The following is a 17,911-nucleotide window of genomic DNA, read 5'->3' on the forward strand; positions in this document are numbered from 1 at the left end:
GGGCTCCAAAATCACTGCAGATGGTGACTGCAGCCATGAAATTAAAAGATGCTTACTTCTTGGAAGGAAAGTTGTGACCAACCTAGATAGCATATTCAAAAGCAGAGACATTACTTTGCCAACAAAGGTCCGTCTAGTCAAGGCTATGGTTTTTCCAGTGGTCATGTATGGATGTGAGAGTTGGACTGTGAAGAAACCTGAGCGCCAAAGATTTGATGTTTTTGAACTGTGGTGTTGGAGAAGACTCTTGAGAGTCCCTTGGACTGCAAGGAGATCCAACCAGTCCATTCTAAACGAGATCAATCCTGGGTGTTCATTGGAAGGATTTATGCTAAAGCTGAAACTCCAAAACTTTGGCCACCTCATGCGAAGAGTTGACTCATTGGAAAAGACCCTGATGCTGGGAGGGATTGGGGGCAGGAGGATAAGGGGACGACAGAGGATGAGATGGCTGAATGGCATCACCAACTCAATGCACATGAGTTGAGTAAACTCCAGGAGTTGGAGATGGTCAGGGAGGCCTGGCGTGCTGTGATTCATGGGGCTAGGAAGAGTTGGACATGACTGAGCGATTGAACTGAACTGAACTGATGTGGAAAGTACTGTGCTGGATCTTACAATGGTTCTGATCATTTGAATTATTGCAAATCAAACAAATTAAGAGTTATCTTTCCAAAATTACATAAATTCATCAGTTTTTGATTCAAAGACACCATTCAATATATTCTCTTACATTTACTGTGTTCAATTCCTCTCTTTCTATGTATGTATATGTTTTAAAGATTTTTCATTTCTACATTAAGCTACCCATGATAGAAATAAATGAAAAACCTATTATGTTTTTCCTCTTAGGATTATGATTTCACTTTCAAGGTTTCTGATTTTCATCTTAGTTTCAGAGATTTACCTTAGAATCAAGTATATGTTTTCTGAAGGATAAAAGTGGTTTTAGTTAGAAAATTCTGAATTAGAGTTCTACTTTTATACTTAATTTTTATATCTAATCTTTCCAATTCAGACCAGAGATTCTTAAAAAAAATCAATAAGCAAATTCCATCTATGTTGGAATAATCTGTTGAACTTGAAAAGTTACATCTACATATCTCATTCCATTAAGTATCATCTTCACATTTTAGAAGAAATATGTTTCTATAATAATCTTAATGTCCAATATGAGCTAGTTTTATTTTAGTATAGTCTAAATTAGAGAGTTTTCTTCAATCAAAAGATAGCTGCATCTTATTTCTATCCTAAGATATCTTAGAAGAGATAAATTCAGCAGTCTTACTCTTTTGATTCTGAATAAAGTCACACATCTTTAACAAATTCCTATCTAGATACCAAGTATGCTGCCCCAGTTGATGATAATCTCCTGCTACAGTATAAGTTTTGTTGCCTTGATGTTTTTATTGTTCAATACTATTTTTGTTGCCTTGAAAACAGGGTTAATTTCAATGCACCTACAGTGAACAGTAGAATAAATGGGGGTGGTTGATGAGATTATACGATAATCCCATTCTAAAGCCCAACAAACTGGTCAGACTTACACCCAAGATACTTATATTACAGATACAACATAAAAACCCAACAAAATGAAAAAGTAACTACATCATTTTTTTAAAAGGCATAAAAACGTGAGTTTTTCCCTTTGAAGATTTGTATTTTAAATGTGTTTTTAAACTTTGTACTTTCTACCATATTGTCTTTTACCTGGAACGAGACCAGCTAGAGGCTGATTATCTTCATCTCCTTCCCTGTAGGCTTGCCACCAATTTGGATCTTCTTGACTGATTACATGAAGTATATCCCCTTTTTGAAAAGATAGACCTAACTCTCGACATGGAACATAAGGGTCATCTGATGGGTCGTAGTCAAAATGAGCCTTTACATGGATCTAAACAATAAAAAGGGTAAAAGGACAATAATGAAATGGCAACACAATGTTTAGCATAAATGTGAGTGTTAAAATTTTTCATCAGCACAAAGATATTACAAGTGGAAAACAGATCAAGGTTAGTTTAGTAATTGTATTTGAGGGCAGAATTTTTTTCAGACTCATCTGTTTTCTTCAATTAAGACAGTCCTGTTGATTGCAAACATGTACAAGAGAAGGCAAAACACTGCCCTGTTACTGCTAACAAGCTGAGATGCCAAGAGGCCTTAAAAGTTTGACAGAAGCAGAAGGAATATAATAGAGAGTCCCTCCCTCTCCATTCCTGACTTGTGAAAACAATGACTGCAGTAAGGTATGTGATTTCTAAACCACTATTACGAGGAAAGGTAAACTGTAAACCTCTCCACATCTGTCATCTAAGCAGGTGAGTGTCAGCTTTCCTGCTGCCATCATCTCTTCTTGACCACACTGTCAGTGTGACTGTGCCTTGACTGCTCAGTCTATTCTAAAGGACTATGTCTAGGTTCATATATAATCAACCCCAAACTGCTAAAATTATCTAAATCAAGTTTATAACCAATTCCTATCACGTTCTGTATGTAGGCATTGAAATATTGTTAGTGCTACAAACTAAAATTTTTGCTAACTGTGCTTTGCATATCTAAAACCTGCTATGCTCTCAGAACTAAAAATAGGTAAGAATTCACATGAACCTTATTAAAAGCTCAATTATTTCCTACAGTATTTTCTCCAATATACTTCTGTAAGTTATAACAAAGTATTCTTACTTCTTAAAAGGTATAAAGGAATCAATATTCTCCTTAATTCCTCTATCTGTAATTTTTATCCAACCTGGTCAAGTGGCATGTGGCATTTCCAAAATCTGCAGATTATATGAAATCTGATAAAATTGAATTTTAGAGTTATACAGGGTAGTAGTAAGTCAAAACAGCTGAGAGACTGGGTAAAAAGATTATACATACAATTTTATAATCTTGGCATGAGAAGCATATAATATATAGGATGATAAAATCTCTGCTTGTACTATTCCTATTAATCAATAATGCTTCCACATCTGTTTAAATTGTTGCTTTTTAGCAACATGAACCTTGGAAATCTAAATATGAAACTACAGGCAGCATTTATTGTGGTGGAGAGTTCATTTTATTATCAAGGTTTTCAGAGATCTATGAAATCAGACTTCTTGTCAGCCTGATGGATGATTTTATCAAATCACTTTCTGAAATCAATACCCAGCATGCTGTTTTCAAAGTGTTTTGCTCAGAACACTTACTAGGATGTTTATTAAAATACTGACTTCTTATACCACATCTCAAGCTTTCACATTCTGTGTTTTAATTAAGTTCCTTGGATAATTGCTACATACATGTCATTTAAGATATACCCTAAAATCTTAGGGAATTACCATCCTGAGGGAAACTAAATAGGCCAGTGAAGATGCTATATCTAAGTCTATGACCTTTGCCAGAGGCAGACAAAATCACCCAGAGATGTCTTTCTCTCTACTCTTGCTTAGGTCTCACCCCTTGACCATTCAGATTTTTTTGGTTTGGAATGAGGCCAAGAGGAGAAGAGAGGACATACTTTGTTAATGTAACAAGTTTATTTAGTGCTGTTTAAAATGTACTCTACAACTGAGAGCAAAATTTATTTCACATCAGAGAAATTAACCAACTGACTGAGTTAAAGTCTGAGTATTGCCTTAACACATACTATGTGACTGTTTTATGACTTCTATCTAGATATAGGCATGTATTTGTTTCACTGTTTCACTTTATTGCATTTTTCATATATATATATATATATATATATACACACATACACACACACATATATATACACACACACACACACATACACACACACATACCTAAATTGAAGGTGTGTGGCAACCTTGTGTTGTCAGAGGAAGGCTAGCATTTTTAAGCAATAAAGTATTTTTAAATGAGTGTATATATGTTGTTTGTTTAGACACAATGCAATTGTGCTCTTCGCAAACTACAGAACAATGCAATTATAACTTTTACATGCAATGGGAAACCAAAAATTTTGTATGACTCATTTTATTTCAGAACCTGCACTATCCCTTAAGTATACCTACAGGCATTCCACGGCAATTCTTATCAGTTCTACAAGTTATGTCCAGTAATCTTAGGGTAGTGGCTACTTTTTTTCCTTCCCCATACAAAGGAAAACAGAGTCCTTTTTAAATGAAGGAGAGACTGTGACCCCTACAGGAAAGCTCCAGGGCTTCACCATGCAGTAGCATCAGTAAAGTATATCTGACCAAAACAATGCTTGGTTTCTAATTCAAACAAAATCATTTGTTTAAATTTTAAATTACAGGGTTGTTTAGACACAATCATCTTCCAGCCCAACATTTTTCTCTTTGCCTCGCTGGTGGCTCACAGTGGTTAAGAATCCACCTGCCAATGTAGGTTTGATCCCTGGTCTGGGAAGACCCCACATACCTTGGAGCAACTAAGCCCAAGCACCACAACTATTGAGCCTGTGCTCTAGAGCCCCAGAGCCCCCAGCTACTGAAGCCTGCTTGTCCTAAAGCCCGTGCTCCACAGCAAGAGAAGCCACCACAATGAGAAGCCTGTACATCGCAACTAGAGAAAAGCCAACGCAGCAACAAAGACCCAACAAAGTCAAAAATAAATACATACTAAGGGCAGCATCAAGAAGAGCCTTTGCAATGTCAAGCAACAGTTTTTAAATTCCTCCTCTTCATTCTAAGATTTCTCCTCTCTGATGCCCATTCAAGAAAGAATAGTTTTTAAAATAATTTATTATTTATGGCTGCACTGGGCCTTTGTCTAGTTGCAGCAAATGGGGGTTACTGCAGCTCGAGGGCATCTCATGGTGGTGGCTTCTCTTTTTCTGGAGGACAAGCTCTAGGGCTTGTGGGCTCAGCTGCCTTGCAGCTGTGGGATCTTCCCTGACCAGAGATCAAACCGGTGATCCCTGCATTGCAAGGTGGATTCCCCACCACTGGACAGACCACCAGGGAAGCCCAAGAAGGAATATCTTTACTTGTTCTTTCCCATATTTAACAGGAGAAATTTGGGGTATCTGTGGGTATCCAATTGATGTTTAGTAGTAGGCAGACAAAAATATGAACCTTAGGGCAACAGCAAACTTAATAAAGCAACTGTTTGAACCTGAAAAGAGATGTCCATCTGTTCACTGTCCATACTGTTCACTGAAATTATTAATATTTTTTCATCTTCTGATAAAATATATATATTTATAAACATTTTACTGCACTATAAAACTTAAGATCTTCTTCCAAATGAGAAAAAAATTAAAGTGAAAATTATATAATATATTCTGTACTTCTAAGAGAAAAGTATATTGGATGGTAGCGGTTCTCAATCTTTTCTTTCAACCCAATTATCTTTATAGGCTGTGAACAATCCTTAACCTATCATTTTTAAAAATCTTTAGAATTTTTTGCAAACACATGAAGTACATATAAACAGACTGCTCCCTTGACCTGATCTCCCCACAATAAATACAACTACAGCCTAGATCTCTCTGTAGAATACAAGAATGATGGCTCAGTGGTAAAGAATCCTTCTGCTAACGCAGCAGATGCCGGTTCAATCCCTGGGTCAGGATGATTCCCTGGAGAAGGAAGTGGCAACCCACTCTAGTATTCTTGCCTGAGAAATCCCATGGACAGAAGAGCCTGGCACACTACAGTCTATGGGGTCACAAAAGAATCAGACATGACTTAGCAACTCAACAATGCATTTAATTCTATGGATTTGGTATCTACACCTGAATGCCTCTCAGGTATCTCTCAATTTTTCTCCCCAAACCAGTTTTTCCTCCACATCGCCCTTCAGTAAGCAACACCACTATTTATCCAGTTGCTGAAGCATATTTGCTTCTTGCCTATCCATTACTCTTCACATTCATTAAAAGGTCCTGTCATTGCTACTTCCAGAACACAGCCTGCATAATTTTCTCCACTGCCACTGCTATCACAGAAATTTAAGCCATCATCATAGTTTATATTGGCTTTAGCAACACTTTCCTAAATCTCCTTGCTTCCATTATTGGCTCTACTAATCTAATTTCTACCCAGCAGCCAGAGTAGTTTTGTTTCTAAACACAAATCAGATGTTACTGTATTTGAAATCCAAACTCCCTACCATGGCCAAGACTTACTTGACCTGGCCCTACTTATCTCTCAAGCCTCATCTCTTAGAATTCTCTCCCCACCTTTCTACTCCCTCACTTGGCTCCACTCCCATGGGTTTTCCAAACACAAAGTTCTTTGGAAATTATACCTGAAAGTTCTTCTGGAAGTTAACAGGCTTGGCTTCATCTCATCCTACCAGGTGTCAGCTTCACATTGCCTTCTCCTGGAGGCCTTTCCTGCCAACCTTATATAATCAATCCCACACCTCTTTTTTTATTCTCAGTGTTTATATTCACTGATTTCCATCTCAACATTTACACCAAACTATATTTACCCCAAACATGTTCATTACTATAAAATGAGCATTTATTTGCACAGTGCCTAGTACACAAATGGGATCAAGTAGATATTCATTGTAAGGAAAAAAACTATTTGGGACCCTTAATATTTTAATTATTAATACTACTGGGCTAGTGGATAATTCTATGCTTTGTATCCCTGAACTATGATTTTAGTATTCTGCTAAGTCTTTAAATTCCCCTAAAACTACATCTCTATCCTCCCAGCCCAGACCCCCAAAATCAAGAGACTTCAGTCATGCTCCCAGTCTTTAGAGTTATTAAGTCTCCTATAGGGAGAAGAGGGGATTTTCCTGGTGGTCTGGTGGTTAAGACTTTGCCTTCCAATACAGTAGGTGTAGGTTCAATCCCTGGTCAGCGAGCTAAGATCCCACAAAGAAAGGTAATTCCAAAGAATGTTCAAACTACCGCACAATTGCACTCATCTCACACACTTAGCAAAGTAAGGCTCAAAATTCTCCAAGCTAGACTTCAACAGTTCGTGAACCGTGAACTTTCAGATGTTCAAGCTGGATTTAGAAAAGGCAGAGGAACCAGAGATCAAATTGCCAACATGTACTGAATCATAGAAAAAGCAAGAGCATTCAAGAAGAACATCTACTTCTGCTTCATTGACTATGCCAAAGCCTTTGATTGCGTGGATCACAACAAACTGGAAAATTCTTAAAGAATATCAGACCACTTTACCTGCCTCCTGAGAAATCATATGCAAGTCAAGAAGCAACAGTTATAACCAGACAGTCAAGACAGTGTAGTTGTCATGGGTCAAGCGGGGAGGAAGTGATGAATTAGCAGAACATAGAGGATTTTTAGGGCAATGAAACTATTCTGTAGGTTATGATGGTAGATATATGTAATTATACATTTGTCAAAACTCACAGAATGTACAACACCAAAAGTGAATCCTAAAGTAAACTATGAATCTGGGTAACAATGAAACCATAAATTCTCTAATGTAACAGATACACCATTCTGATGTGGGATGTTGACAGCAAGGGAGGCTGTGTGTGTGTGGGGGGGGCAGAAATTATGTGGGAACTCTATATTTTCTGCTCAATTTTGCTGTGAACTTAAAACTACTCTCAAAAAATAAAGTTTATTAATTAAGAAAAATGTAAACAGTAGCCATCATAAAATAAGGAGCATTAAAAAAAAAAAATCACTTACCACTGTTTCCTTGGCAGGAGGAGGCTTGATCTGTTGACTGGGAATCAGAACAAATGTCAAAGTACCATGCATATCAGACTGCAACAGAAAAAGCACATTATTTTAAAAAGCTGTATTTATGAAAATCATTTCATGATCTCATGATCCAGTTCCTAAGCTGGACTATACCGGAACCTCAAGGAAACTTAAAAAAGAAACTGGTAAAGATGAATCCCATTTTATCAGGAAGCACAAATTACCCCTTTTGTGGACTCCATTATATTAGAGCTACCCAGGCATATGGCATGCAACAATTTTGGTCCTCTGGTCCACTGGGGAAGGCCACTTGGCCCTTAAGTCTTGGGTTTCTGTTTTCCATTCAGTTTAAGTTTAGGATGATTCCACAATGAAGGGCTGGAAGATATTACAGCACTTCTGGCTTATCTACTCTGACATACATCGATTGTAGTACAGTAGAATTTGAAATGGTAATCGTCACTAGGATTAGAAAAGTGATGCAAATATACAAATATTCTTACTTCCTAGATGCTTTGTCTCTGTCATTCATTCTATATTTTAACTGTACATAGTCTTACTGCTAGGTTCTTTATTATTTTCCAGTACAGTGGCCCTCCATATTCATGAGTTCCATATCTGTGAATTCAACCGACTGCAGATGAAAAAAAATCCCAGAAAATTCTAAAAAGCAAAACTTGTTTTTGCCATCTGCAGACAACTACTTATATAGCATTTATATTGTATTAGGTATTATACATAATCCAGAGATTATTTAAAATATACTAGAGGATGTGTGTAGGTTACATTCAAATACTATGCCATTTTATGTAAGAGACATGAGCGTCCATGGGTTTTGGTACCCATGGGGGGCCCTGGAACCAAGCCCCCTTGGATATCAAGGGACAACTGTACACCACTGCCTGCCTTGTTCAGATACCTCCAGCCTAGACAGTAATCGCACTTATGGTCCTGACATAGTAGGGAACGGTACTGAAACAGTACTCAATCTAGAGATAGCAGCCAATAAAACAAGATCTAAGAACAATAACCAATGGCACTTTGTGCTACCAAAGCAATGAATGGGACTGGGTAAAAATAAGAATGTGAGGATGTTTTCTAAATCTGACAACAGATGTCCGCAGATAGGAGAAATTCTAATGTAACAACTGACATTAAGTAAGTAAGACTATAAATGTGGTTGATGAGTATATATGTGGTGATCATAAACTGTCCTCAAAAGTTGACTCTAAATTGCTTCCTGATTATACTAGCAGTCTAACAGAACTTTCTGAGATGACAGAATTCTGATCAGTGGGCTGAAATTGCAGAATGCCATGTTCCTTAATCTATACCATAATATGATAACCATTAGTAACACACTGCTCTTGAACATCTGAAATGCAGTTACTGAGGGCTTCGCAGGTGGCATTAGTGTGTTTAAGAGCCCACCTGCCAATGCAGGTAGATGTAAGAGATGTGGGTTAGATCTCTGGAGGGGGGCACAGCAACCCACGCCAGTATTTTTGCCTGGAGAATTCCATGGACAGAGGAGCCTGGCAGGCTATGGCCCATAGGGTTGCAAAGAGTTGGACATGACTGAAGCAACTTAGCATGCACACATGAATGAGGAACTAAATTTTAAATTTTACTTAATTTAAATAGAAATAACTAGCACATGTAGCTAATGGCTATTATAGTGAACAGTGTAGAGCTATACCGTTGTTATTATCTAATACCGTTAAAAAAAACAACAATCAATTGTAGATAATAAAGAAAATGAACAAAAAAGTCATGAGGGTATGAACTTCATTTTGTTACTGTTTCCCTAGCAGCTAGCACATAGGAGGCACTTAATACATATATTTTGAATGATTTAGTGAGTTATTATTAGTGATTTCAGAGGCAAATAAAATGTACCTAACAGTATAAATAAAATTAGTAGTGTCCTCGTAAGAATAAAATGCTACTAGTAAATATTATCGGAGAAGGCAATGGCACCCCACTCCAGTACTCTTGCCTGGAAAATCCCACGGACGGAGGAGCCTGGTAGGCTGCAGTCCATGGGGTTGCTAAGAGTCGGACATGCCTGAGCGACTTCACTTTCACTTTTCACTTTCATGCATTGGAGAAGGAAATGGCAACCCACTCCAGTGTTCTTGCCTGGAGAATCCCAGGGACAGAGGAGCCTGGTGGGCTGTCATCTCTTGAGTCGCACAGACTCGGACATGACTGAAGCGACTTAGCAGCAGTAAATATTATGGAAATAATTATATGTGAAAATTATGCTAGAAATTATATAGGTATCTTAAGTTATTTTTAAAATGCTTTTAAAATATTTTATTCTGAAGTCTACTAAAGGAAACAATTTTTGAGACTGTATCAGTTATTCTTCTACCCATGTCAACTTACCAACAAGTCAAAAACCTCATTGACATCTTTTCCCCGGATTTCAATGCCATTAATTTCCAGAACTTCATCTCCTTCATGTAACAGACCACTTTTTTCTGCAGCACCCCCTTTAACTATCCGACTAATAATGACAGAATCCATTTCATTACGAACTGTAGCACCCTAAAAAAAAAAAAAATTCAAGTCAATTTTTTTTTAATGCATTTTTTATTTCCTCATTTTAAAATTCTTACTTTTCTAGTTAACAATATTAGCCTTAGATTTATCTGGAGAAAAAAAATTATTTACATACAGTAACCATGGCAATAAGTCTGAAAGCTGATCATTTCCTCCACATTTTCTGCTTCGGAAGCATTCTATTTGTTAATATTCTAAAATCAGACTTTTGAAGCATACAACAGCATAAAAATGCACTTGCTCAAAAATAAAGCGAAAGCCTATAATCAAATTTGTTCTTTATATGGTAGATGCTATTCAAATAGTTATACTATATTTAGGTACAATTAGTGAACATGACTTGTAACTGAAAATCTTTTTAAATTCAAAATATGATGAAGCGATGAATACTAATCTGGTTAATAATCCAAATATTAAATACTGTAGCTGTATCCAATCCACATTAAAATGTATTAAATATTTATGATACAAATCAGAAGCACAACTGAAATATATAGTCAAAAAATGGAAATCTGAATAAAGCTTAAAAGTAGACAGTTTGTAATACTTTTCTCCTGAACCTTTATTTTAAAAATTTGTCATAACTTTCCCAATTTCTTTTTGTTTTTGGTGGGGAATAAAACCTTGTTACATAAACTGCCTTTTAATAAAATACAGTCCCTATTTCATGTACCATGTTATGCAAGAAAATTTAAGACCTTAGGATTCAAGAATATTTCTCCAAAAATAAAAAGGAACAAAATTAAGGTAATAATAGCAGACTAAGAGAAAAAACATTTACATATAAGAACTATAAAATATTAACATTAAACAATGCATACTTCTAAATATATGTGAAGTATGTTAGTAATTACATTGAATGAAATGATCACAATTTCTAACTTGTTTTTTTTTTAAAAAGCTAGAAGAATAATGAAGCAGATTACTTGTCCCTTCTTTGCTCAATTACTTCAAAACCTATTTTTTCATCAAATTATGGGTGAGAAAAGATGAACAAATTCTTCTCAGCCTAATAAGGAGTATGAGCAAGAACATAAAAGAATTCCAAAAAATCAGCCTCAAAAGAGAGAAACTGCCAGAAATGTAAAGGGTCTTCAATTATATAGATCTCAGAAAGGATCTCGTATCAGAGGTGTGGAACACTTACCAATGGAATATCTCGAGCCTTTTCTATACGAACTATTTTTACAGTTTCTCCTCCATACTGGCCAACGCTTTCATAAACTCTCTCATCTGTAATAGGCTCTAGCTGCATTTCCTGCTCAGCGACCTTATCATGGGCCAGTAAAAGTGCCTGTTTCAAAGAAACCCAAAGCATTTAAAGTAACAACATGACTTATTTCTGTAGAGAGATTTTAACCTAATCATGTACAAAGTATCCTGATCATTATACATTTAAAAGTGGTATAATTAATTATATATTCAGATCTGTTTCCAAGCTTTCCAACTGAAGTACAGATGCAGCTCTGTATCTTTTTTAGCCAAGTAACATGTGTTAGTTACACTAGGGAATACTCCGGAATGAGTTATGAAAGTCTAAAATGCTTATTAAACTTCATAAAAACAGAATCACTTTAAGGGTCCAAGATTATAATTAAAATTTACAGAAAAACATAACCAAAAAAGAGAAGTTTGCAAATAAGTTGTTTCAAAAATAATGTGGTTAATTTTAAGTAGAAAAGTATATAATCCAACAATAATTACTTTGTGATGTAAACAATCAAAGCTATGGTTTTTTAGTCAAAGCTACAGTTTTCCAGTAGTCATGTATGGATGTGAGAGCTGGACAGTAAAAAAAAGCTGAGCACCGAAGAACTGATGCCTTCAAACTGTGGTGCTAGAGAATACTCTTGAGAGTCCCCTGGACAGCAACAAGATGAAACCAGTCAACCCTAAAGGAAATCAGTCCTGAATATTCACTGGAAGGACTGATGCTGAAGCTGAAGCTCCAATATTTGGCCACCTGATACAAACAGGTGACTCACTGGAAAAGACCCTGTTTCTGGGAAAGACAGAAGGCAGGAGAAGAAGGGGACGACAGAAGCTGAGATGGTTGGATGGCATCACCGACTCAATGGACATAAGTTTGAGAAAACTCTGGGAGATAGTGAAGGACAGGGAAGCCTGGAGTGCTGCAGTCCATGGGGTTGCAAAGAGTCGGACACAATTGAGTAACTGAACAACAACAATCAAAATAGTCTACATAATATTTGAGCTCTTTGTTAGTTCAAGAGACTGATTCAAAGTGATACTGAATGCTGGAAAAAACACAAAAATAATGCTCTGTCCATTTTCTACCTGAATATGTGGAGCACTCAGCAGAGCAGTTAATTCTTGTCCTTCCTTCTGGTGAACTGGCTTCAAAACAGTTTGTACCTAAGAAACAAAGATTATTCCTAGGTTACAGATAATATGACATTTGTACAGATTTTTTTTTTTAATTTAAAATTGTAAAAACTATTTGTAAGACAGAAAAGCACTAAAGAGAATTATCATTTTTAAAATGTTTTTTTCTCAGAATTTTCAATCTTATCATGATTGACGATAGCATTTTTATTTATGACTATGAATGAGGCATTTCTTTCTTGAAAATTTCTGCAAATACATTATAAAACAGACTAATAATGACCATATGAGAGAAAAGCTATTCTAACAGTTATGCTGCTATTTTATATTTTTAACCATATGTTTATGTAACTACATTTTAAATCAGAGAGGACATTTTAGAGTTAGATTAACAAGATAAATGTATATGAGAGTGATAGAATAACCACTATACTATAATGAATTATATTAAAAATTTTCCTCAAGAATTCTTCCACTTAGTATAAACTCCACTTGATAATGAATTTTTTTAGCCTGTTTCCTTACTCGTGGTTCTTAAAAGATTGAGATAATCCATATAAACTGCTTAGCATATTACCTAGCACACAGTAAACTGTTATTTTAATATATTTCTAGATGTGAGTTACTCATATTTTAAGATTTCTATATTAATGTTCATAAAATGAATTGACCTCTACTTGGTGAGTATAGTCACCAAGTATATATATACTTGTATATATATGAAAAGTGAAGTCGCTCAGTTGTGTCCAACTCTTTGTGACCCCGTGGACTGTAGCCCACCAGGCTCCTCTGTCCATGGGATTCTCCAGGCAAGAATACTGGAGTGAGTTGCCATTTCCTTCTCCAGGGGATCTTCCTGACCCAGGGATCGAACCCAGGTCTCCCACATTGCAGGCAGACGCTTTAACCTCTGAGCCACCAGGGAAGTCATATATGTATGTATGTATGTATGTATGTGTGTGTGTGTGTGTGTATACACACATAGTCACCAGTATAGTATACTGGTTTATTATTGTTTTTAGTATCTAGATTATACTATCCAAGTACAGTGAGATGGGAAATAGTCAATATTTATGTGTGAAAACAGTTAATTTAACATAAGGATTATATGTTCCCTAATGTTTTGAAGGAGTTTGTAAAATTATCTGGGTCTGGCAGTTTTCTGAGGAGTAGATTTCTAACTTTCAATTTTACCTACTGTTACTACTTTTTTCAGGTATCTGTAAGTCACTTTTGGCAATTTTTATTTTCTTACAAAAACAACCCAGGTGATAGCACTTTCATACTTAATAATATAAACTTATAATTTGTTATAATTTATGCTTTTATCTTTGCTAACATTATTAGTGTTTTTTTCTTCATCTAACTTGTCAATGGTTTCTCTATTTTCCTGTTCTCTAAAAAAAAGAAACTTTTAATGTTACATTTATGTAAGTAATTCAATTCCTTTTTGTTTTCATTTACTTCCCTTTCTAATTTCTAATCACATGAACTGTATATGTTCAGTTGAATTATGTTCAATCTTTTCTTCTACCATAAATATTTAAAATTTTCTCTGTGGGCTATTTTTCCTCAAATATTATATATGTTCTCATTATCAACATCTCTGATTTTCCTCCTTTTTCTATTTCCTTACTCCAGTACCAAAAAGAGCACTTTGTAACAATGCAGATTAACAAAACCAAAATTATCACCATTGATGAAAACATATAGAAATAAATTAATATATAAATTTTTAATAAAAGTTAGCTCATGATTAAAATAGGAATCCAGTAAATCTCTAACAATTCTTATGGTTATTTTAAATAATTTTTAAAGTAATTCCTCTATCAAAACTAAGAGATAATAATTTTGAGATTAATCAATTTGACCACAAGTAGATCATAGCAATGACAGCATCAGAACTAGCCTGTTCTCTAGTTTTGGCACCTAGAAAAGGATGTTTCTAAATATATATTGAGTTCCATATGTATTCAATACAAGTAACAAATCTTAGAAGTTATATATTTATAATACCTGATTATCTAATATAATTTAATCTCATCAGTACTGATTTATCTCAGTTTACAATGTATATTGCTTAAAATAAAACCATACTAAAAGTATTAAAAAATTTTCCCCTTTAGCAATTTAGATAAATACTCCTCTTACTATACAAATATAAGAACCAATGCTCTTCTTTTCATGGAACAGAGTCTTATTTTTGAACTAAGTATACTTTTTTTTCAGGATAAAATACACATAAGTGAATTTTTCCTAACGCATAAATTATCAACATGTCATCAGTAGTAATTAATTCTAATGAACCTTAGAGTCACAGCAGTATTTTCCAAGAATACTGCCTCACTACCACTAACTATTACCTTGCATATGTCAATGAGACATTCAGAATACATACCTCCTGTGCAAGATCTTGTGCATTGGAGATAAGAGGAAATGGAGGACTGGCCTTGTTCATGTGTACTGTGACAGCATTGTGTATCTTAAACGCATTCTGGAAATCTTTATTTTGTACAAGTTGTAAAAGCAGTGAAATATCCTCCTGGCTCTGAGAATCTACCAAGGTATGTTGGATATGTTTAAGTGAAGCAAACAAGTCTTCCACTTCTAGTAGGAGAAGGAAAAGGTATCCAAAAATTAATTTTCTGTCTTAATTCCACAAGTGTCTTAAGATAAAATTTCTTGAACAAATAACAATAAGTTTTGGAAAAAAAAAACTTACCTATTTTTTGAGTGTCAAATCACTGTCATTTTACTGATTTTTAAGTAAAACTCTTTAAAAATTATACAACAGAATCAAGTACATTTTTTCAAGTGTTTTAATTATGTAAAATATATATCACTATAAAAATAAATAAGGGGGTAGAATACATAAATGAATAAAAAATTTAAAACCACCAATAGTCCCATCACTTACAAACAACTTTAAAAAAATCTCATGGCATTTCCTTTTTTCATTTAACAAGGACATTTAGTTTTCCCACATCATCAGTGGGATGCTCCTTGATGTTCCATTACATGTCTAAAACTGTAACTTACAATAACCATTACATTAAATCGAGCATTCAGGGTGCTTCCAATTTTTTTTGCAGTGTAAGTAATAAGCATTTCTGTACATAATGATCATTGCTGTGTAAAAATATGTCTGAGATTCTGATGTTCCTTAAAATAATTTCAAGAAATGACATTTAAAAATACCATTCTGACATTTTAAAAGCCAAAGAGTTTTCTAGGGAGGTTTTACTAATTCACATCCCATTACCAATATTCAAATATTATCATTTTTCAAACCCTTACATTTCTTTTAACAGGGATGTTGAACCTTACTTGTATTTACCAAGCATTTCTTCTGTGGTCCACAGAACTCTTATGAACATATGAGTCTCCTAAGATGATACTGAAAAATTGGGGCATGTGTATGTCTGCATGTTCCTATTAGTGTCCATATGTAGCACATACATTTTTCTTGAAGGAGGTTATTCCAAAATGGATAAGAACCACATGTTGCCTCTTCTCTGATCCTCAACAGGTAGATATATGTTCATGTATATACTTTGTCACACTTGTGGGAAATAGTTTTCTAATTTTTCTGTCTGTTAATTTTATTTGTGGTAACTTTACTGTAGATATTTTTGGCTATTATGTGTTAAGAATAATCCACCTATTCCTGTGTGATTTCTCTCACTGTCTCTACGCTTATAAACTTCTTCCCCTAGGTCATTAAGTTTATAAGCATAGAAACAGTGAGAGAAATCACATAGGAATAGGTGGATCCCCTGGAGAAGGGAAAGGCTACTCACACCAGTATTCTGGCCTGGAGAATTCCACAGACTATATATATATATAGTCCATGGGGTCACAAGAGCTGAACACAACTTTCACTTTCACTTTCCTAGGTCATTAAATGTTTACCCACATTTAAAACTTATTATGGTTTCTATTCCAAAGGTAACTTCCATCCATCTAGAATTAATTTGGTATAGATTTGAGGGGAAATTTGTACTTCATTTCTTCCAAATGGTTAACCAATTATTCTAATACCATTTATTGAATAATCTCTTTTTTCCCACTGATTTATGATATAACCAAATTCTTATATCAGGGTCTGTTTCTAGTCCATTGGTTTATCAGAACTGAAATCTTTAAGTAACATTATAGTCTACACTCATATTGACATGACAAAAACTTGCTCATTACTTTTTCAAAAATGTTTTGACTTCAAGTGAGCTACAAAACCATTTTTAAGATGCCTCCTCACTATCTCCTATGTATCCAAAAAGAAAAAACCTACTAAGATGCTGTCTAGAATTAAAACTGTAAATGATTCTGGAAAAAACGTAATAGTAGGTACTGTCTGTGTATATCTGTGTCTTATATAGTCCCATGGGGGGGAAAAAAAAAAAAAAACCTCTTGGTTTAAGTCTGTTAGTTTTCTTCATACAGGGCTTGCAGAAAGGTTATTAATTCTTATATCCTACTACTAAATAGTAGTTTAATATTTTACAGATTAGAATAGCTCTTCTAATCAGCTCTTCTGAAGTTCCCCATCTTCCACCCCTCTCCCCAAATCAAAACTGCTTTAGTTCAAAAAAAAAAAAAAAAAAAGTTCTCTAGTAACTTAAAATGTAGCCCTCCTCAAAAAAAGACAGGAAAAAAATCAGAAAGTCAAAACAGTCATCTGAACAACCTAAGAAGTTGTGATCCAGAACTAAATAATTAGCTGTAAGTTAATGATTTATCAAGTTAATGATTTATCTACAAGAGTAGACAAAATATAGATAGGGGAAAGTGAAAGATGTTGATCAAAGAGTACGAACTGTCAGTTTTAAGGTGGATAAGTTCTGAGGATCTAACGGGTAGCACGGTGATTACAGTCAATAATACTATATTGTATACCTGAAATGTACTGAGAGTAGATCTTAGGCATTCTCACCGCACACACAAAAGGTAAATATGTGAGGTGATGGATATGTTAATCAACTTAATTGTGGGGTATTTTACAACATCTGATTGTACACTTTAGATACATAAAATTTTTTTGCCAACTGTACATCAATAAAGCAGTGCTGGGAAGAATATGAACATCAGATTTCATCAAATTCAAAGAAGTTACCACAGAAATTACCTAAGTATATAAAGAATTCTCAGAGTAGGAAGAATTCAATAGCCTTAAAGTATCTTTAGAGTAAAACAGAAAGACATTTTAAATATCTTAAAAGGAAAAAGAATTATAAAATCAACAAAGTAGCTGACTATACTTTCCTGAAGACTATAATCTTTCTGAGTAGATTATGGGATTTCGGTTTAAAATTTTGCTGTTTAAAGGGGCTTAGCCTGGTTGTCAGGGCAATGAGAAAATCAGAAGCTTCAGATCTCACTGCTGAC

General features: G+C 34.9%; 1 protein-coding gene across 30 annotated transcripts in view; it reads right to left on the bottom strand.

Annotated features, from left to right (window-relative positions):
- PALS1 (protein associated with LIN7 1, MAGUK p55 family member) overlaps positions 1 to 17,911 on the bottom strand; it is a 79,181-nt gene that overhangs the window by 14,597 nt on the left and 46,673 nt on the right. For all 30 annotated transcript variants that reach the window (XM_086320154.1, XM_086320172.1, XM_086320165.1 and 27 more), the window contains 6 exons: positions 14,925 to 15,133; positions 12,479 to 12,556; positions 11,328 to 11,474; positions 10,004 to 10,165; positions 7,598 to 7,675; positions 1,711 to 1,894 (listed from right to left, as the gene is read on the bottom strand). In XM_086320154.1, coding sequence (XP_086176280.1) covers positions 1,711 to 1,894; positions 7,598 to 7,675; positions 10,004 to 10,165; positions 11,328 to 11,474; positions 12,479 to 12,556; positions 14,925 to 15,133 — 858 coding nt within the window. The remainder of the gene's footprint in view (positions 1 to 1,710; positions 1,895 to 7,597; positions 7,676 to 10,003; positions 10,166 to 11,327; positions 11,475 to 12,478; positions 12,557 to 14,924; positions 15,134 to 17,911) is intronic.

Source organism: Bos grunniens, chromosome 10 (assembly GCF_055505025.1).
Source record: "Bos grunniens cultivar Pamir isolate PY7600 chromosome 10, Bosgru_T2T1.0, whole genome shotgun sequence".
NCBI lineage: Eukaryota > Metazoa > Chordata > Mammalia > Artiodactyla > Bovidae > Bos > Bos grunniens.